The sequence below is a fragment of the Saccoglossus kowalevskii genome, chromosome 17 (genome assembly GCF_978046115.1).
Source record: "Saccoglossus kowalevskii chromosome 17, keSacKowa6.1, whole genome shotgun sequence".
Lineage (NCBI taxonomy): Eukaryota > Metazoa > Hemichordata > Enteropneusta > Harrimaniidae > Saccoglossus > Saccoglossus kowalevskii.
The window spans coordinates 26,343,169-26,361,990 of record NC_140657.1 but is presented as its reverse complement, the minus strand read 5'-3'; the positions used below and the strand labels follow the sequence as shown (position 1 = coordinate 26,361,990).

Genomic DNA, 18,822 nt, shown 5'->3' with positions numbered 1-18,822 from the left:
CATGGTGTAAGGTTTTAATATAGAGTGCCTACGGAAAACTCTATGACACGCAGGAAGCCACAGAATGCTATAGTGAATGGGACTCGCAGGATATACACTCATAGTAATGATAGTAAGGGTTACAAAGGACTAATAGTTAACAAGGGAGTAGTAAGATACTACACGTTTTACCTAAGTGAGACACTAAAGGTTAGCGATGAACTGATCCCGGTGGTCACTAATAAAAATATATTAACAGGTATGTGAGGCACCCAATGGTTTGTAAATTATGATTTAAAATGGGAAATGGGATCCTTTTTGACATTTTCAAGGGTCAAGGAGTCCCTTTTTTGATAAAAATTCAGGAATCAAAGCTATGTTTAAATCACTTTAAGAGGTGATTTTTTTTTTCTTGAAAGTTTGTTTCATGAGGTGGGTTTAGCCTCCCGGGCCGCAGTTTCCCACAAAAATAGGTGTGACGCATACTCGTATATACATAATACAAATGATTGGATGCACGACTTCAAATTAAAAACACATTACAATGATAAATTGATCAATTATTATAACAGATTATGGGTAAATAATGTAACAACACAAAGGATAACAACTAATGACCTCCAGATATACACTAGCACATCATTTCACACTTATTTAGGTTAATTTTTGTGACCAAAAAATTCATAATTATCCACCCTGGTTGGAAACTAATCGACCATGCAATAGCCCATGCAATATTTTTATAATATTTATAAATGTTTATTTCAATATAAATTTTGTTGCTAACAAAATTGTGTTCTTTAATAGCTTGGACTAAAATCACGGATGATAGCAGTAGGTAAAAAAAATGTGGAACCAGCACACGTATTTACGTGCCTAGATCAGTGGCATTGGACCAGACGGGGCACATGATATTGTTACAAACACGGTTTAGGATTGCGGTAAAATAAATTGGCTGGCAGAGCAATACAATACTTGTCACAGATTAATAATGGCATTGTTGTCATGGCAACAATGCAAAATATAGTAATCCATATCAAGTTTTCTGGATTTCAGATTCACGGAACGCAGAGAGAGGTCACAACTAATTTCCCGGACGAACACTCCACCCAGAATATGTACAGTTGATGCATGAATGAGTAAGGGTCGAATAAACTGAAATGAAATATCGACACCGAAAGTAATGTACAGTGTGCAACAGGTGGTGTCGTTGCGAATGCATTCCTGAGGGTCATTCGTATTACTAATATGATAGGCAAATATTATATGCAGTAAGTACGCCATTACAATATATACTGTACAAAGACATGGCTACATACACTGAGTTTAAATTTTCGCTTACTAATCACTGATAGGTAGTTATATTATCCCATACCATGAGAAGAAGCTGTCCCGTCTTATTGATAAGATAAATATGCTAGAAAAATCACGGAATAAAAATGTTTTCGGCAGTATAAATTTTCATGACGCGGTGTGTGCTACGTAGTTAAACGAAACGTTTACAGCTTTATGTCGGGGTTGTACGTTATCGTATTAACATTATGCCAAACAGCGAACCACCCCTGGACGGAAGCGTGATATGTGTTAACACATTTGTTTGTTTCCAATACCGCAACTGTATTTTCCCATGTTCGGGGCTCATTAGTAACAACAGAGTCGGCCAATGAGGTGATTTACTGTCGCCAACCAAGTGTAACAGGCTTGCCATTATGAATATGCAAAGAGCGAGCGGTGTAAGGTTACTGGTCGCGCCGATAGCGAATTCTGTACAGTGGATGACATCACACCTATGGCTCCAGCTGACGCTTGTTAAACACAAAACACGGATTATGCATAGGACAAATCATGGTGATATTATGAGCAACGTGTTACAGATGAATCAGTGCTCGGGTAGAGAGTCGATGAACAGTCATATTTCAGACACCAGTCGCCCACTTCTAGGTCGGTCGTCATAATGGATCTAACGCGCTGCTTGAACTGTGTCGTATTGGTCGTGATATACTGTCTGTTGTGCCTATCAAAGCCATCATTAGCTAAATCGTCAGTAGACGTAGCAGGACTACAGGTAAGAAAGGATATATATAATTCAGACTGCATATTATACAGTGGTAAAATACGATGAAAATATATCACATCAGTTTTCAGCAAGTCCACCTGGCTGGTTTTATCCTCGTTCCAGAACTATTAACCCAATTACAGTAATCTACCCCAATATTAGTGATTGTGAAACAAATCCGTGACGTTAATAACAGACGTATTTACTATTTTATTCAATTAAATTGGAGATGCGTTATAATTAAGGAATAACACCCACGACTGTCCTTGGCACTTGCAAACACGTATTTTAATTTAAGTCTCCCCGACACAGCCGACTGATATTTCACGGTCGAAATGCTTGCAGGTGAATTTGTTGGGTATGTAAATAACTTACAAACAGTATACGTACACGTAGGGAAGTTTGTGGGCGAATGTGATTAGTGATGCAGTACAGTCAGACTTCAATTCCAGACAACATGTATCCCATAAGAGCCATGCTAACGCGTCGGTACTGCCATGCGCATTATTTCCCTTTCCCATCCGATCCCTTTCCCACCGTGTCTGCATGACCACTGTACACCGACCGGGCGTCTCATGACTCGTAACAAACCATTATTCAATGACCCCCATTGACAATTGTATGCCGTACATATCGTAGCCACTTACAGTAACAATAGCACACTGACGTTGTTTTTGTCGCCTTGATAAAGGTGGAAAGCAGTTCATTTAAAGTAATACAATTTACTTTCAGGCAAATGACTCTAACTAGCCAGTGTCAGTACCACGTACACTTGGCGGTCTTCATGTTAGATATCGGAAGTTCAAGGTTGAGATTTGGTGTTCATTATTCTGACGTATTGCGTTGAAATTAATGATTGAATAAATAATGGACTCAGAATTGTTACAGCTGTGCCTTAAATTATCTGAAATTCAGTTTATTTAATCAAATGCTCTACGCCACAGAACTGAATGACATGGTCGGTTAATTAGCTAGGTTAAAATATGCAATGCAGTCTTTTTATAAAACATTTGGAAATACGACTACAATTTTACGGAAGCCGCGATTGTGATGAATAATACAAAACAATTTAGCATCGATGCCCTTTAAAACCAAATAAGTCTAACGGACCAGGTACACTTGAGAAACTACAAATGACTAGTTTAAACTAATGTACACATGAATACCGTTAAATCATGTCTTTGTGCCTATTTTGAGCAAATATCAGTCAAGATACATCAGAGAAATGGTCAACACGTGAAAATAAAACCGACATGGCCTCTAGTCAGTCCTTATAAATTGAATCACAAAAGAAACTTCAGTAAATCATTGTGTTATGCTCATACCAAGTTTAAATAAAAATGACCAAGGAACGCATGAAAACAACTGATGAAATTTTAATACTTTTAGGATTCAGTTAAATTACATCAAAATCCCAAAGGAATCTTCATACAGCAATTATAATTTTTAAATGGATATATGTGAAACATCACTCCCTGAACATTATATATCATAACTTCCGTTACCCCATGTACTAATGAAAATATTTTCAGGAACCACCCCGACAAACTTGAATTTGTCTCAAGTACCTTACAAATCCCCAATTCCCCCCACTAAATGCTCTTTGAATGGATATAAAACGTCTCGTCAAAGATCCTAGTGCCTTTCTACTAGGGTATATGATCTCGACCATTATTTGCGAACTGCGCAATGATCTAGTTGAGTTGAAGCATATTTAAATTTGATACGTCAGTGTTGTGTAACCAATCAGGTACACTCTCTTGTGCTGTGTTATTTGTTATTTATAACATGGACAACAATAATGACATCAACAAAAACATTTCCTAGGAAACTTTTCAAAGTTGCAGTAATGATATTACTGAATCTGCGAATGTGGAGTGTGAACGATAATACGATCCACTAATCTACGAACCCAGTATAATTAAATTATAATCCGATTTATTTATTTATTTTCAGTTCCATCATAATTTGAAAGAAAGAGATATTCAGTTTTACTTTGGTACGCGTGATCTCGACGAAGGTAAGTTTGCTACTAGTATATAGCGAATACCAAGGCATTGTTATCATATGTATAATAGCCATATACTTGGAAATAAACTTTTATGCGAGGAGGGTATTCTGAAAACAATGTAATCATCGTATTAATTAAAATAATGCAAGTCGTATCGGTGAGGCGATTTATTGACGGAATAGACAGCAAGGCTAGCCTCCGAAATGGGGATTATCTCCAAACAAAGAGACATTCTCACAGTTAGTATTCATTAAAGTGCTTCATTTTTTACAAATCTCCAAATGAATTGTGTAGGTGAAAACAAATGAGTTTAGAAAAAAGACTTGTTTTGGAACATTCAAGTTGGTAACCCATACTGTAACGAATGGATAGTTTACTGCTTGGCTGTTTTAAACGCAAACGGGCCTCGTCAATTGTGCATCTTCGGGTTGTCAAAAAACGTCTTTGTACCGAGTAATTTTCTCCTGATTAAAACGTACATTTGTTTCTAAATCTAGCGAATTCTCCCGATTTAAAGATACTCTTCCTTTTGTGGGAAAATGCGCTGCTGACAGGAACTTACTAAGAGAAGACATCAGTCAGGTCATAATATAATTCGGTAAAATAACAATGCTATTCTCTAATACTCAGCTAAAACAGTGCGATACAAAAAAATGAAACTTCTCCGGACTATCGTGGTTTTTAAAGGGTGGTACTCGTCGCGCCACGCATGCGCAAGATATATGGGTCTTATATAAACCAAGATGGCGACGTTGACTGTTGCGCAGATCAACGAGTACAAACTGAGGAGTTACGAAGCTTTAATTAGGTATTTTTTAGGTGGTTGGAACATATCGAAGAAGTCACTCGATAATTCGCGCCCAGGTCAAACCTCATACTTGTGATTTCCATTAGATTGTGGAAAAATCAATGTTTTATCAACACTAATGTCGCACAAGCCCAGTGCGACGACAGCCGCGCTTTAAGTCAATGTAAATTCATCTACATTCGCGACCGCAGCTCAGGCTACTGTATTGATTACGACACAGTTGCACACCTATTGCAATGAAATTATTCATTCAAATGCGTTATTAAAATCTCATAATGCCACAATATCATCAAGGTATCTAGAGGGAGAAGATTATTGGCATGTTATTTCGCATTTGGCAACCTGTCTTCGAAATTACCTGGAAAAACAAAGGACGTACACAGAATGTACATTTGACAAAATGATGTAAACTGCTGGATATCGATGTTCCAGAGTCGAGCGGCGACTTTAATTTAGTTTGTTAATCCATGATAAATATTAGTGAAACACAGATTTTTTTTCAAATATAGAATTCGAATGAATTTGAACTATTGTCCACCACTGCATTTACTACAACAAGTGCCTTTCACATGAACTGTGCCGCACTTCAAACTCGAACTGTGCATGCAAGGTGGGGCGCACTCAAATATCAATAAAATATCGGAGTTTATCGGAGCCGACGGCCCAAACTATCATCAACTGGAAACACTTAACTATCCATTATATGGAATATGACGTAATGGGAAAATTAATTATCGCATTGCCCACGTCACGCGCTGTACATCAACACCAGATGGCACGTATGGATAAATACATACATTTAATTATAACAATATACAAAATCAAAATTAAACATGGTTGATAAATTACAAAAGACGACCCAGGGTTGTTGAATCACAGTCAACATGGATTCAGTGAGTCATGCTACAGCTTAGTGCGGAGAACAACAGGTGCGAGGAACTGTATTGGGCCGTCGATATGGGTCGATGATAAGCTTATTTATACTGAAACACCGCGTGCGTTCATAAACTTACCACTGAAATATAAAACAATAAATATAATAGTAGAGGAAGTAAGACTAAATGTATTTATACACAATGATCAATGCGCGTTACGTTTTTTTTTTTTTTGAAAAAAAATAATAAAATAAATGTTTTGTGCCAGGTAACAGTTCCCATCATTGGAAAGCCACATTTGTGGCATATATGTAAGGCATAATTTAGTACGCTGAAAGAAACTGTTGCTCTCTGATTAGCAGGTTAGGTCTTAGGTTTCGATAGTCAATCTGGCAACATTATCTCTCCAGGCTTTTTTATGTGCAAATTCAAATGCCGGCGGTAAGTATAGTGAATTTTGCGACAGGAACCATAATCCGTATTTGGGCTGTGTGACTAGGCCATGTCGAACACAAGCGGACCTTAAAACAATGCAACCCCAAATCGCACCCAATAGTGAATGAATCTCGGCAAATGTTTTTGGGCTTCCCAAGTAGAATTTGCACTTCGATCTACCGATTACGAGTACTAATCCAACAACCATTGTGCTGTTCATGATTGGTAGTTTGTTGCGTATTGATCAAATTGTACGTGATATTTTTCACGTCACGATGTGTATGCCAAATATGGCAGGCATTACAATATTTGGATGGACGGCATCCTGTGCAAGGTGTTACAAATATATATTGGTCACGACTGACCTTCTGGACAATCTATGCAGATGATTAACATAAATATTTCATAACGATGTCAATTTGGAAGCAAATTTGTGAACTTAAATACAGAAATGCACTATAGATTTTTTTTATGATAAAATACTAAAATTATTATTGGGATTATTAATAAATCAATATTTGACATTGCTACCCGTTTGGAAACAAACGTGAATATTCTTAATCATATTACTTTGTAATGCACTGCGATCGTCACGACTCGTTGGAGGGGGGGGAGGTCTATTCGACGCATCACGACAACACGTGTGATATACATTATTTGTTTACATAAATTTAGCATGCGTGCTGTACGGCTGTGACGCTTTATGTATTTTGATCAATTTCTTTGGGCGCCATAATGTCTCCCAGGGACATTGTGGTGCGGCATTTTGTCTATTTTAAAGTATTTTTTTAGCTTTTTGTTGGTGATAATTTTGGACCAAATGAGCTTCTTGTCGACCATAGATCTAAAACATTTTGGGAAAGCTATTATGTGAGTTTTATTTTATGAGAGATGACAGCAGTTGATAGCCAAGTAGTACATAGTAAATAATTTCTCACACAATTCAGTTCCAGAATATGAGATTGTTAAACCCGAACGAAAGAAGAGAAATGCAAGACAAACCACGACAACCATGCACCATAAAATCAACGCATTTGGGGAAGATTTCCTCTTAGACACTCGGCCAAACACTAAACTACTCAGCCCTGGTTTCCATATCCATTACTCCGCCGGCAATGGTTCTACTTGGCTTGAGACGTTACCTAGCAACCCGTGTTATTATGGACATTCACAAAACCACGAAGACTCCAAGGCATATGTTGGAGTGTTTGACGATCGATTGGTAAGTGCTAATGAGACAGTCAAATTTTACGTCGGACCAGACAAGGGCTAAATTTCCACTGGCATTGAAAACCAACGTTGACTATGCCACATAAAATAGAAAAAAAATGAGAAATACGACATGCAAATGTGCATCTTCATGATTTCATTGACAGTTAAAACGCAGTGTGCATGTATGGGGGGCGACTGGGCACCAACTCGTAGTAGACTAGGTACGTGTATGAGTAATCGACTTTTTGTGGCAAAGAATAACTGTGTACTCGCGTTGAATATAAGTTTATCTATACATGTAGATATATTCCGGATTTCATATCGGTTTCAATTTATTTATCAAAAAACGAATTTCGACACTGTATAAAGTAAGATACTCCTTCATGACTACTTTTTGAATGCGAGATTTATGATTCATAAGTCATGTGATATGATTTTACCATTTCCGGTTGTCATATGCTCTGCGTCTGATATGACGAGATAGCAGAACACCATCGATCTTTGGTTTAATCTTCAAGTTCATCACAATTTCCGTGAGTTCCTAGGTTTAAATTGTTCCTCACAGTTTATTTTCTGTTCTTTCATTTTTAGATTGGTTTGATAATGTACGGAAACTACACGGTGTACATCCAGCCAGTGAAATCAGATCATTACGACTATATCCCAAACACTGAAAGCGACAACGCCCATATAATACATAGGCGAAGCACTGCGCCCTCACAGGGTAAGTGAATGAAGTGCAAAATCGGGTGACTCTGAAGTCTCACCGGTGCTAGTAACAACGTCAAATACTAGTAGATAATAAATATATATAATTCTTAAATATACACGAGAGTTTACTTTACACAAACAAATTTCAATATAACTACACTACATTCAATGATGAAAAACAAAACAAATAAGTTGTGCCCTTCGGCGACGAGATGTGGTTGAATTTAAAGAAGGCCATCTCGGGCTGTAGCCGTTCGGTAATGAAAGAAATACATTCTTTTGAGATGACGAACGAATACATACGCAATCACGGTTGGTGCTGTGAACGACCTATCTCCACCATGATTTACACAGACGCACGGTGTCCTTTTTTGAACACCCACCATCTTCTTCTTCTTCAACACTGCATTATATATTAATATGATTGGACACAGTGACGTACGGATGAATCGTACCATATGTATTTCACCAAGGATAGGGGGAATGTATAGGGCCTCGGGCATGCAGTTGAAAAAATGAAACGGCTGCCCACGTTTATTAATTAGTTTATATGTTCACGCGACCTTAGTTTATATTTTTTGAAACTTGCACGTGAAGAGAGTAGTTTTACAATAAAAAAAAACGCGCTTAGGGGTAAAATTTAAGCCACATTTCAAAGGGCGGGTACTCAAGCTTTGGTCAAGTGCCCTAAAGTTTAGGTGATGAAAACAGATAGAATCGTAAAATACTAAGTTAAATACGATTTTATTTTAGAATATTGAATATTTACAGAAATCCTGCATTGAAAACTATGTTAGGTTAGTTCACCACCACCTTGTACTCATATTTTCAGTTAGACAGATATAATAGAAGTATTTATTTTGTTTCTGACGTACCATAAACAAGTAGAAATTGATAAGTATTTGTGTTTAGTCCAAGGCAAACTACATGTTAACAATAAAAATCACTTAGAAAGGGAAAACAAACACACTTATTTTAATTTTAATAATACAGCCTTCCCAAATCTGAGAACAAAGAGAAGTAGTTACGGACCCCATTACGTCGAGTTACAAGTTGTAGCGGACTCCACTATGTATAGTTACCATGGTGACGACACAGCTCAGTATATACTTTCTATGTTGAATGGGGTAAGTACGTACATTGCAGAGTATGTCGATTGCGCATTTCATTCTATCTTTATTATTGATGCACTTAAAGAAATGAAATTAACATTTTGTATAGTGTAGTATTACCGCTTTTTAAAGAGAAACAGTGCACACTGTCTTGAGACACAATCGCTTTTTATTTTTTGCAATATACACGAACACATTTTACAAGATATAATATGAAAATAGGTAAAATGCCGGTATAAAACTTTGATTTTACATTCACATTTTATATTTCAGGTGGCTGCACTTTACGACGATGATTCCTTAGGCGTGGATATAACTCTGTACTTAACAAAACTAGAAATAATAGCTGGGGTATGTACATCCGGGATGTAAAGATCGATGGTTGTCGCAACGTGTCATGTACGAGATGATGACAAATGCATTGTTTGTTCAATAATAATAATATCACGAATTAAGCTTTATATAAGTTATATAATTACAAATTGTTAGTTTCCAATTCGAACGTGGGATAAAACTATTTGTAAGATGAAAGCATGAACATGTAGGAACAAGTTTTCACTATTTATATTTTATCGAACTCGTTATTGAACGTTGTTCACCATCCAGTAGTCTGATCAGAATTCCACACATACCAAGAAAAATAATGTTATACCAAAATTTAAGTAACAGTCGAACGGATGAGAGGTCCATCAAGTCAATCAGACGCCAGCATGCATTTGTATTCCATCTTGCTAATAACCTTCCATTACTATATTTTAAATAGCAAGAGCCAGAGGTTGTTGCTGACGCAGATACTTCGCTGAACAGATTCCGCAACTATATGATACCAAAGTACATTTCAGACGAATCTAGTCCACTGCATTTTGACATAGCAGCACTCATAACCAGGTAATACGAATCTCGAAATGAGGTCACCACACTGATATTAATATTTAAGAGAACGCCCTCAGCGATGATTTATTTATCATTCAACACATTTGTTTTTATATAATATTTTTGTTTTGGTTTTACTGTGTACAGCAGATGATAAAACAGCATGACGACAATAAAATTTAAAAACAAAAAAGAGGCAATATTTCAACTAGCACTTTGCATAGTTTCTCAAATTTCATACTTTTAAGACAAAATGAGAACAATCGATTTTAAATTGTGAGAATATATAATTTTGAATTATAAATATTTATATTTTAAGAGTAAGAGAGAGTTAGGACCTGTATGTAAAGCAATCAGGAAAAAAGTTATAAACTGGTATGCTGTACAAGCATGATATTGTCAACAAGTTTTTGTCATACTCACAGGGTGGACCTTTCTTACATGGGTGACTACATGGCCACTGGTTTGGCTTATAAATACGGAGCATGTAACCCTGGTGCAATGTATTCTATCAGTGAAGACAGTGGACCAATGGAATTAGTGCTTACTTTAGCACATGAAATCGGACACAAGTAAGTGGTTCTCTCAACTGAATGTACTGTAGAATACTTTATTTTCGCTTGGAATTTATTTTCGCTGAAAGGATGATTCCGTGAAAATAAAATCCAGCGAATATACTTTTTTTCCTATATTTCACATTAAACTCATCAAAAATCAGTGAAAATAAATTCCATACAAAATGCCCAAAAAGCCTTTTCAGCGAAAATTAATTCCAGCGAAAATAAAGTATTCCACAGTATAACAGTTAATGTGTAATTCTGTGTGTATTTCACATTATTGTAATATTTCAAAATTAATAAATGCCAAATCATTAAAAAAATTATAACCAGATATTTGACATATCTTGCATGTTATTTCAATAGTGTGGAAGCACTAAAATTGTGAACTCTGAATCAGTCTGTCTGTACGAGGAGGCTAGGATTGGATTCTTTCCAACGAAGATGTCAAAATTGTCAGTCATCCATAAAATTCTGGGAATATATGATCACTAAATGAAATTAAGTTTGCAGGAAAAATTCTCACCACTGCACACCAAAACAATTTTCATTGATACTGATAATATATTCTTGAGAAAGTGTCACTATCTAGCCCTAATCTCACACTTTTTACCAATAGTGACCGTTATATGTATATGGCATGCTATTTAAAACAAACAAAATATTAAAGCGAGAGGGTCGTCACCTGCGCACATGTGGGAATTGAGTCCCAAGCAATGATAATAACCCACGCTAAAAATGCAAAGGTTCATGGGTAAACTCTTGTTTGTAAACATTGACACACTATGGCCGTTTGATGCATGCGCAGGTGACAACTCCGCCACTTTAAGAGTACAGATGTTTCAAACACCATGCAATGACTTACAACATTTTAATTTCAGCCTTGGTATGCGCCATGATGGGGATCAAAACACCTGTGCTGACAGAGTCAACATCATGACGGGTTATCCAGTAGGTGGGGTCAACTCAGAGAAATGGTCATGGTGTAGTGATGCAGCTATTAAACAATTCTTAGAGTAAGTTCTTTTTTCTGCTGATATTGTTAGTAAATTGCTGAAATAATTATGTAATGAAGGGTATAGAATGAGAATCTAATAAATATTGTTGCGTTCACCCACAGCTTCTTAGCTCGTGCTAAGAAAATGCGCATGAACGCTTAGGACGGGCTAAGGAATGCTAAGTAAGGATGAAATCTGATCTGATTTTAAGACACATCCCAGACCCTTAGCATGAGTTAACAAAATGTGTGTGAATATTATACACGAAATTATGGACTCCTCGCCGAGGAACAGAAAATATGCTTACCTGGATATGCAAGCTAAATTAGAAAGATGTTTGTAAACAGTGGCTTAACAAAGTTCACCAACTGATGGCGCCCCTTGCCCATGGTAAGGACTGGCCCTCCCAATGCGTAGGCGCAGTTGGGTCTAACTGAAATGCAAATATGTGGAGATAAGCCAAATCAGCTTAAATTTTAGCCCGTATTTCGAGTAGAGTGAACACAACTATTGTCAGAATCGGGATCCAACTTTTATTAGAGGACTAATTAATTAATCTTGTGTCAGAATTTAAAAAATTGTAGCAGCAATGGCAAAATGCTGATGTCACCTTACATAGGAATGCATTTTCTTATTGTTGTGTGAAACCTATATATACATTAAATGGGTTAATTATTCACTGGGTTTTAATTTTGCTTATTTCGCTGACTGGAAAATGCGCTGAATTAAAACCCAGTGAATATGTAAAATTTAGCATAGAACACATTATCTAAATGATAAAACCGTGAATTTAAAACCCACTGAATATGCCTGAAATTTAAACCCATATACATCACCATGTTGTAGAGCATGATGGGAATTCACTTGGATTAATATTTAACACAACATCTGCCTGGCCGAATTTTATCTCAGACTTGATGTTGGTGAGATGACATTGTTAAAAAACAAATGTTCTTATGTTAACCTTTTTGCACATTTTTATGAATTTTTGCATGATTTCATTGTTAGTTTTGAGTGAACATATTTCCCATTGGCTACATACTTTTATAAAAAAAAATATTCAGCTTTATAATGTTGTATTTGTTCAAGTACATGACATCAACCAATTTCTTGTCTCAGTCTTGCTCTCCAGTCAATAGCCAATTGAGGCCAGACTTTTATTATCCCTTGTTTCGCGAACCAGCCGAATGAACAGGAGCCAAAAATGAAATAAAAATAAAATTTTATTTCAGCATAATTTCTCGCGCCCGCCGACTTGTAAGCGCAAAAAAATGCTAAAATTTTTTTATTTTTATCTTCATTTTTTTATCGCCCAACGCATATCAAATCCAAGTTGCATTTTCGTAGGAGTAACATGATCAAAGTACCAAAGTCTTGGGCAGATGAGAAACAAGGTTATACATGGAATAACATTTTATTTCTTCTCTTCAATCAATGATCTCACTTACAATTCTTTGAGAATCTAACACAAAAAAGAATTAATTTTATTTTGTTCCCGCCCTCCTCAAAAAATTTTGCCTGATAAAAACCCAAGAAAGAATTGAGGAATAAAAAAATTCTGGCCTGAAGTGATCTACCAACCTCTGTACAAATTGTTGCTGCTTTAACTAACTGAGATGTTTTTATTGCAGTTCTAACGATTCTGGATGTCTGAACCAACTACCATCATCTGGTAACATACTGAAAATTGATTATAAGAATGAACCAGCACCGGGTTTAATCTATGGCACAGACCAGCAGTGTCAAATGATATACGGAAACGATGCTCTCGGGTGTACTGATGTACAAATCAGTGGCGAGGTAATTACAAGTCTGATGTCAGCTGTTAAATTTCAAAAACATTCGCTATAGTTTGTCAGTGCACTAAATCACCAGTACATGAATTGAGGAGACTGATACCGTGTTTCCATGGAGACAGACAATATTGATACATCGGCCACATATCTGAATACAGATAATTTTGTTTGTGGTATACTACTTAATTATCGCTTGAATATTGTTTTCACTATTTTCGCTGTAGGGCTGATTCATTGAAAATAAAATCCATTGAATATACCCTTTTTCCTATATTTTACATTCAACGTGTCAAAAATTAGTTATAAATAAGTTATAAACAAAACACCCAAAACGTCATTTCCAGCTAAAATAAAGTATTTTACAGTATTCTGAAACATTGCGTAATTTAATAGGAACAGACGATTTGAAGAGATTGGCATGCTAGGGCAGTAACAGATACTGCATATGGAATATTTGCCGATATATGATTGACAGATAAATATTATATATAATGTAGACACATAAATTTTTATTTTGGTTTTAATTCTGCTATTCCAGCTGATAAATGAAATCGACTGAAAATAAAATTCCCAGGAACATTAAAATTTACAATAAAAAACCACTATGGAAAATTCAGTGAATTTTAAATCCAGTGAACATGCTTGAAATATCAACACAGTAAAATTGAAGACCAGGGAATGCTTCCATGTATTAGTGGTGTAAAACTGGTATAATATTACTGGTAGATGTTATTTAGGTTTGTTGTAGAAAAGTTTAATGAATGGTTATTTTATTGAATAATTAAATTGGACAAAGATCATATTTACACATTTACCTGAGATACAATATATTAATAGGTGAATTTCTGTTCTGCAAGATTTCATGTATTGCATGAAAAGCGCCAACTGAACGTCTGCCAAAAAATTTTATTCCATTTTGAACTTGAATTTTTTTTTTATAGTTCAATGTCAAAATATCAATCTTTGATGGGGGAATATTGTGTTTAGATATCTTTACTTCTTCAAAACTGACTATCACCAAATGTGTATAGCACATTATTGAGTGTGGAAAGAGACCCCAAATACTTTCATGTTTTGACGCCACTCTGACCTTTGTTTTTCCTGTTTTGACATTTGATTTCATGCATAACGCGAGATCTCACAGTCAACTAAAAATGGTCTATTGTACATCTAACTTTTCACTTTCAAGGTCAAGTTTAAACTTTCTGCCAAGTTGGGATACAAAAATACAAAAGTATTTAACCTCTTAACCACAGTCTGTAATACTGTAAAATACTTTATTTTCGCTATTTTCACTGAAGGAATGATTCAGTGAAAATAAAATCCAGCGAATATACCGGTATCTTTTTCCAAGACTTTACATTCAAGTCATCAAACATCAGTGAAAATAAATTCCACACAAAACACCCAAAGTCTTTTAAGCGAAAATAAATTCCAGCTAAAATAAAGTATTTTACAGTAATTGTGAAAGATGACAATGCCAGTACAAGACAACAGAATAAGAATAATGGTGAAAAAACAATGTCACCTATTTGTTTGAACACTTTTTTTTTCATTTAACAGGAAAAATGTTTGAAACTAAGGTGCTTTCAAGCGTCCAAGAGTTCGTTCTGCTTAACTAACCCTCAACCTCCTTTAGATGGCACCTCATGTGGCAGTGAGAAGGTGAATAATTAAGTATTATTAATCGTTTAATAATTAATAACCATTATTTTATTAACTATAGTAGCAGGTCTATTGGCTATGTCGAGCAAATGCAATTCACCCACTTTTAAGTGTTTTACTAGTACAATGCAATCCTAGATGTTTCTGAGAGAAATATATTAATTAGTGTTCGCATTATCTGTACTAAATGTCTGAAAGAAGATGACATAATTAAGCCTGAATCCGCTTTAATAAATTCTCTACCAGTTCTCACAATTTGGTCTGAGGAGAATGAATCATAGTCAGAATTGAATTGAATTGAATTGACATGTAACAACTTTCATTACCTTTGTGTATCCACAGTGGTGCAAGAAGGGTATATGCGAGTATAAACCGGTGTTATCAGAAGGAGAAACTGGATTACAGGATGAAGATGAAGAAGAGTGGTGGATGAATGAAGACAGCAGTCTATTCTCTGAATGGGATGAAGATGATGAATACAACCCTGGGCAGTATCCTCCAGAAACATCAACCAACAACGGATATCAACAACCAACAGATTATAACCCAGGTGCCGGTTATCCTCAAGACCAAAATAGCCAAGAAAATGCTGGATATCCACAATACCAATATAACCCGGAGACTGGAGACAATACCGGATATCCACAAGACCAAAATAACCCAGAAAATTTTGGATATCCACAAGACCAATATAATCCGGAGACTGGAGACAATACCGGATATCCACAAGACCAATATAACCCGGAGACTGGAGAGAATACTGGATATCCACAAGACCAAAATAACCCAGAAAATTTTGGATATCCACAAGACCAATATAACCCGGAGACTGGAGACAATACCGGGTATCCACAAGACCAATATAACCCGGAGACTGGAGACAAAACCGGATATCCACCAGAAGAACAATTAATTCCGACTGAACAACCAATCACAACAGCAACCTATCCAGCTTACCAGATCGGGTCAGTAACTCTCTTGTTGTTGGAAACTGTTGTCAAGCTCAATATTGTAAGCCTACAATCAATTTGATTTGATTCATGGGCATAATCGGTTATTTTTATTCTTAAGTATGAATAAACAACGTCAGTTAGAGCTTAGTATAGCAGATAGCAAGCGATGTATTTCAGTGTATGGTTTAACTGTAATTAATTATAAACTGTTAATTTCAATGTTTGTATAATTTTACCAATACAAGTAAATGGTTCTGATGTCAGTTGGTTTTTGTGTTGAACAGTCATTGTACAAGAACCTTACCCAACACTTGCATAAGAACATTAAGCTTTTCACCACCAATTCCCTCTTTCTATCACAAATTCACAAAATACAATAGTTCTGTTTATAGTCTGCACTTTCCTTCAGAAGATTGAGCCTGAATAACCAATTTCTTTAAGTAAAAACTAAAAATTGACTCAAAATGTGTCTGTTGGTTTTGAAATTGGAGTTTATTTCCAGAAATATTGAAGAATGTAAGAAAAAAGTGCAGACAAATTTGGGCGATTTTGTGGTAAAAAGGTTATTAGTATACATACATATACAATGTACGTATACATATGATTGGGATTTCAGATTTCTGTACTTTCGTTATTGATAAGCTAGGATTTTGTGACAAGTACATGCCACAGCCAATAAGTAGAATGATGAAAATAAATAAATAAATAAAATCTTGTCTTGGTTTCAGTTGGATAGTTGGCGATTACAGCAACTGCAGTGCTGAGTGCAGTGGAGGAAACAAAACACGCACAGTGACTTGTGCCTGGTACAACAGCACATACCAAAAGGAGTTGGACGAGATAGTATGCGCCAATGTGGACAAACCAACAACCAGGGAAAGCTGCAACAATTTGCCGTGCTTTTTAAGTGAGTACAATCATAATATGTAAAACTCAAATCATCAGTCAGAATTTAAAATGAAAGTATGATCTATATCAAGCTATCATGAAAAATAAAAAAAAAAAGATATTACCCCCGATAATACAACTAGAATCATTTTCAACACAAATTGAATAAATTATCATTATACAAATTTTAAGTTAAAGTTTTAACATATCATAAATAATTATAAAACCATAAATGAACATACGAGATGAATACATACTGTAAAATACTTATTTTTGCTTGAAATTAATTTTCGCTATTTTCGCTGATGTAATGATTCAGTGATAATAAAATCCAGCGCATATACATTTTCCCCCACATTTTACATTCAAATTGCCAAAAATCTGTGAAAATAAATTCCATACAAAACACCCAAAAAGTCTTTTCATAGTATCAGTTTTTTAAAATAAATGTTTTGTACTGGAAACTACATATTTGTAAATTTGTCAATAAATATTATTGCTGGCATATTGAAAACCATTACATTTTTAAAATATAAAAATTGCCTATTTGCAAGCAAGCAACATTTTTTGTTAACTCTTCAACTCACAGAGTTCCATGGATCAAAGCAAAAGTCACAATGTATGCGTAATTTAAATTTTGTGTTAATAAGAGTATTTTATAGGACATATTTGCTCTAATAGAACTGTATATATACCATAAAGCACGATACTTATACCGGAGCATTACAATATGACTTATTTTGACCATAAAAAAAACCTCTAGTCAATCTATGCATGCTTGTATAATAGAGAAACTATGGTCTATATTCTATAATGTCATATCAAACCCAATCCAGGATATCAACTGTGGCGAGTTTAATTCCACAATTTAACAAACATAAACATATACAACAAGCAGCAGAGACCATGTACGCTATTTTAAAAAAGTTTTGTTAACATATCTGCCAGTGTTCAATGATTTATCAATCTTAAGAACTATGGTTACGTTTTCACAAGTGTAATGAGATGAAATAGACTAGTTAATTTCCCACACTAGAATTGATGTTTATCAGTAATGCAAATTAAACTCGCACTTTTTTTTTATCTCATTTTCACATATTAACAAAATGCAATAATTTTTACTTTTATTTTTATTTCAGATTTTGATTCACTGAATACGATGTTTGAAGATCAAACTATTAAATTTGGTTCCATCATATTTGGCTTAGTGCTCATGGTGCTGGCATCTTTGTTGGTGTTTGTAGGACTTTACAAAAAGTACAAAAAGTCTAATCCGGACAAGACGTTTAGATACAGCCAACTGAGCAATAGAGACACAGACATCTGAGAACTGCTTTAATACAGACTTATCCATACTCATTTCATATCAGCAGTATATCTGTATGCAATGCAAAATTAAAGCACTACAGTTGCCAGGCCGCATCACGATCACTATGACGATGAAGGACTGCCTTTATAGGGTGCCTGTTATCATGACGCAAGTTTGATGCAACAAAATTTGAATGCACGCTGCACGGTGACTTTAGCGTTTCAACTCTATAATTAGAAAGAATCTACATAAATAGAAGACGATTTTTTTTAAACATGATTTTTTTGCTGTATATACATGTAGTCCACATTCATCCTGTATAGCGTATGTACGCACAAAATGTAAACATATCAACCGTCCATCATCATGCGAAAAAACGATGTTGATTGATAGAAGACTAGGTTCGAACATCTATCATGTTGTTTATTGTTAAATTTTAACAAAAACTCTGTAAATACGCTATTTGAAATAATTCTAGGATAAATTAGATTTGGGGAATTGCTACAAAATTTTTAATTATATAAAGATGTTTTGCATTGTATCAGAAAGAAGAATAAATGTTGGCTTTCATGCTTTGAAAACTA

At 35.3% G+C, this 18,822-nt stretch overlaps 1 protein-coding gene across 1 annotated transcript; it reads left to right on the top strand.

Moving 5' to 3' along the window:
• The first annotated feature begins 1,832 nt into the window (after nucleotides 1-1,832).
• Nucleotides 1,833-18,822, top strand: LOC100367946 (A disintegrin and metalloproteinase with thrombospondin motifs 17-like). Its single transcript, XM_002741161.4, has 14 exons — nucleotides 1,833-2,044; nucleotides 3,992-4,055; nucleotides 7,112-7,386; nucleotides 7,968-8,100; nucleotides 9,081-9,214; nucleotides 9,473-9,550; nucleotides 9,963-10,087; nucleotides 10,498-10,644; nucleotides 11,511-11,645; nucleotides 13,259-13,427; nucleotides 14,987-15,088; nucleotides 15,431-16,053; nucleotides 16,770-16,948; nucleotides 18,069-18,822. The coding sequence occupies exons 1-14, from the start codon at nucleotides 1,934-1,936 to the stop codon at nucleotides 18,254-18,256; spliced, it is 2,463 nt and encodes an 820-aa protein (XP_002741207.1). The 5' UTR covers nucleotides 1,833-1,933; the 3' UTR covers nucleotides 18,257-18,822.

What these genes read in the sequence shown, in the direction of transcription:
- LOC100367946 (XM_002741161.4), top strand. Translation starts at nt 1,934, where the DNA reads ATGGATCTAACGCGCTGCTTGAACTGTGTCGTATTGGTCGTGATATAC. An exon ending in GCACATGAAATCGGACACAA is followed by an intron (nt 10,645 to 11,510) that starts GTAAGTGGTTCT and finishes TTTTAATTTCAG; the next exon opens with CCTTGGTATGCGCCATGATG. An exon ending in CCTCATGTGGCAGTGAGAAG is followed by an intron (nt 15,089 to 15,430) that starts GTGAATAATTAA and finishes GTGTATCCACAG; the next exon opens with TGGTGCAAGAAGGGTATATG.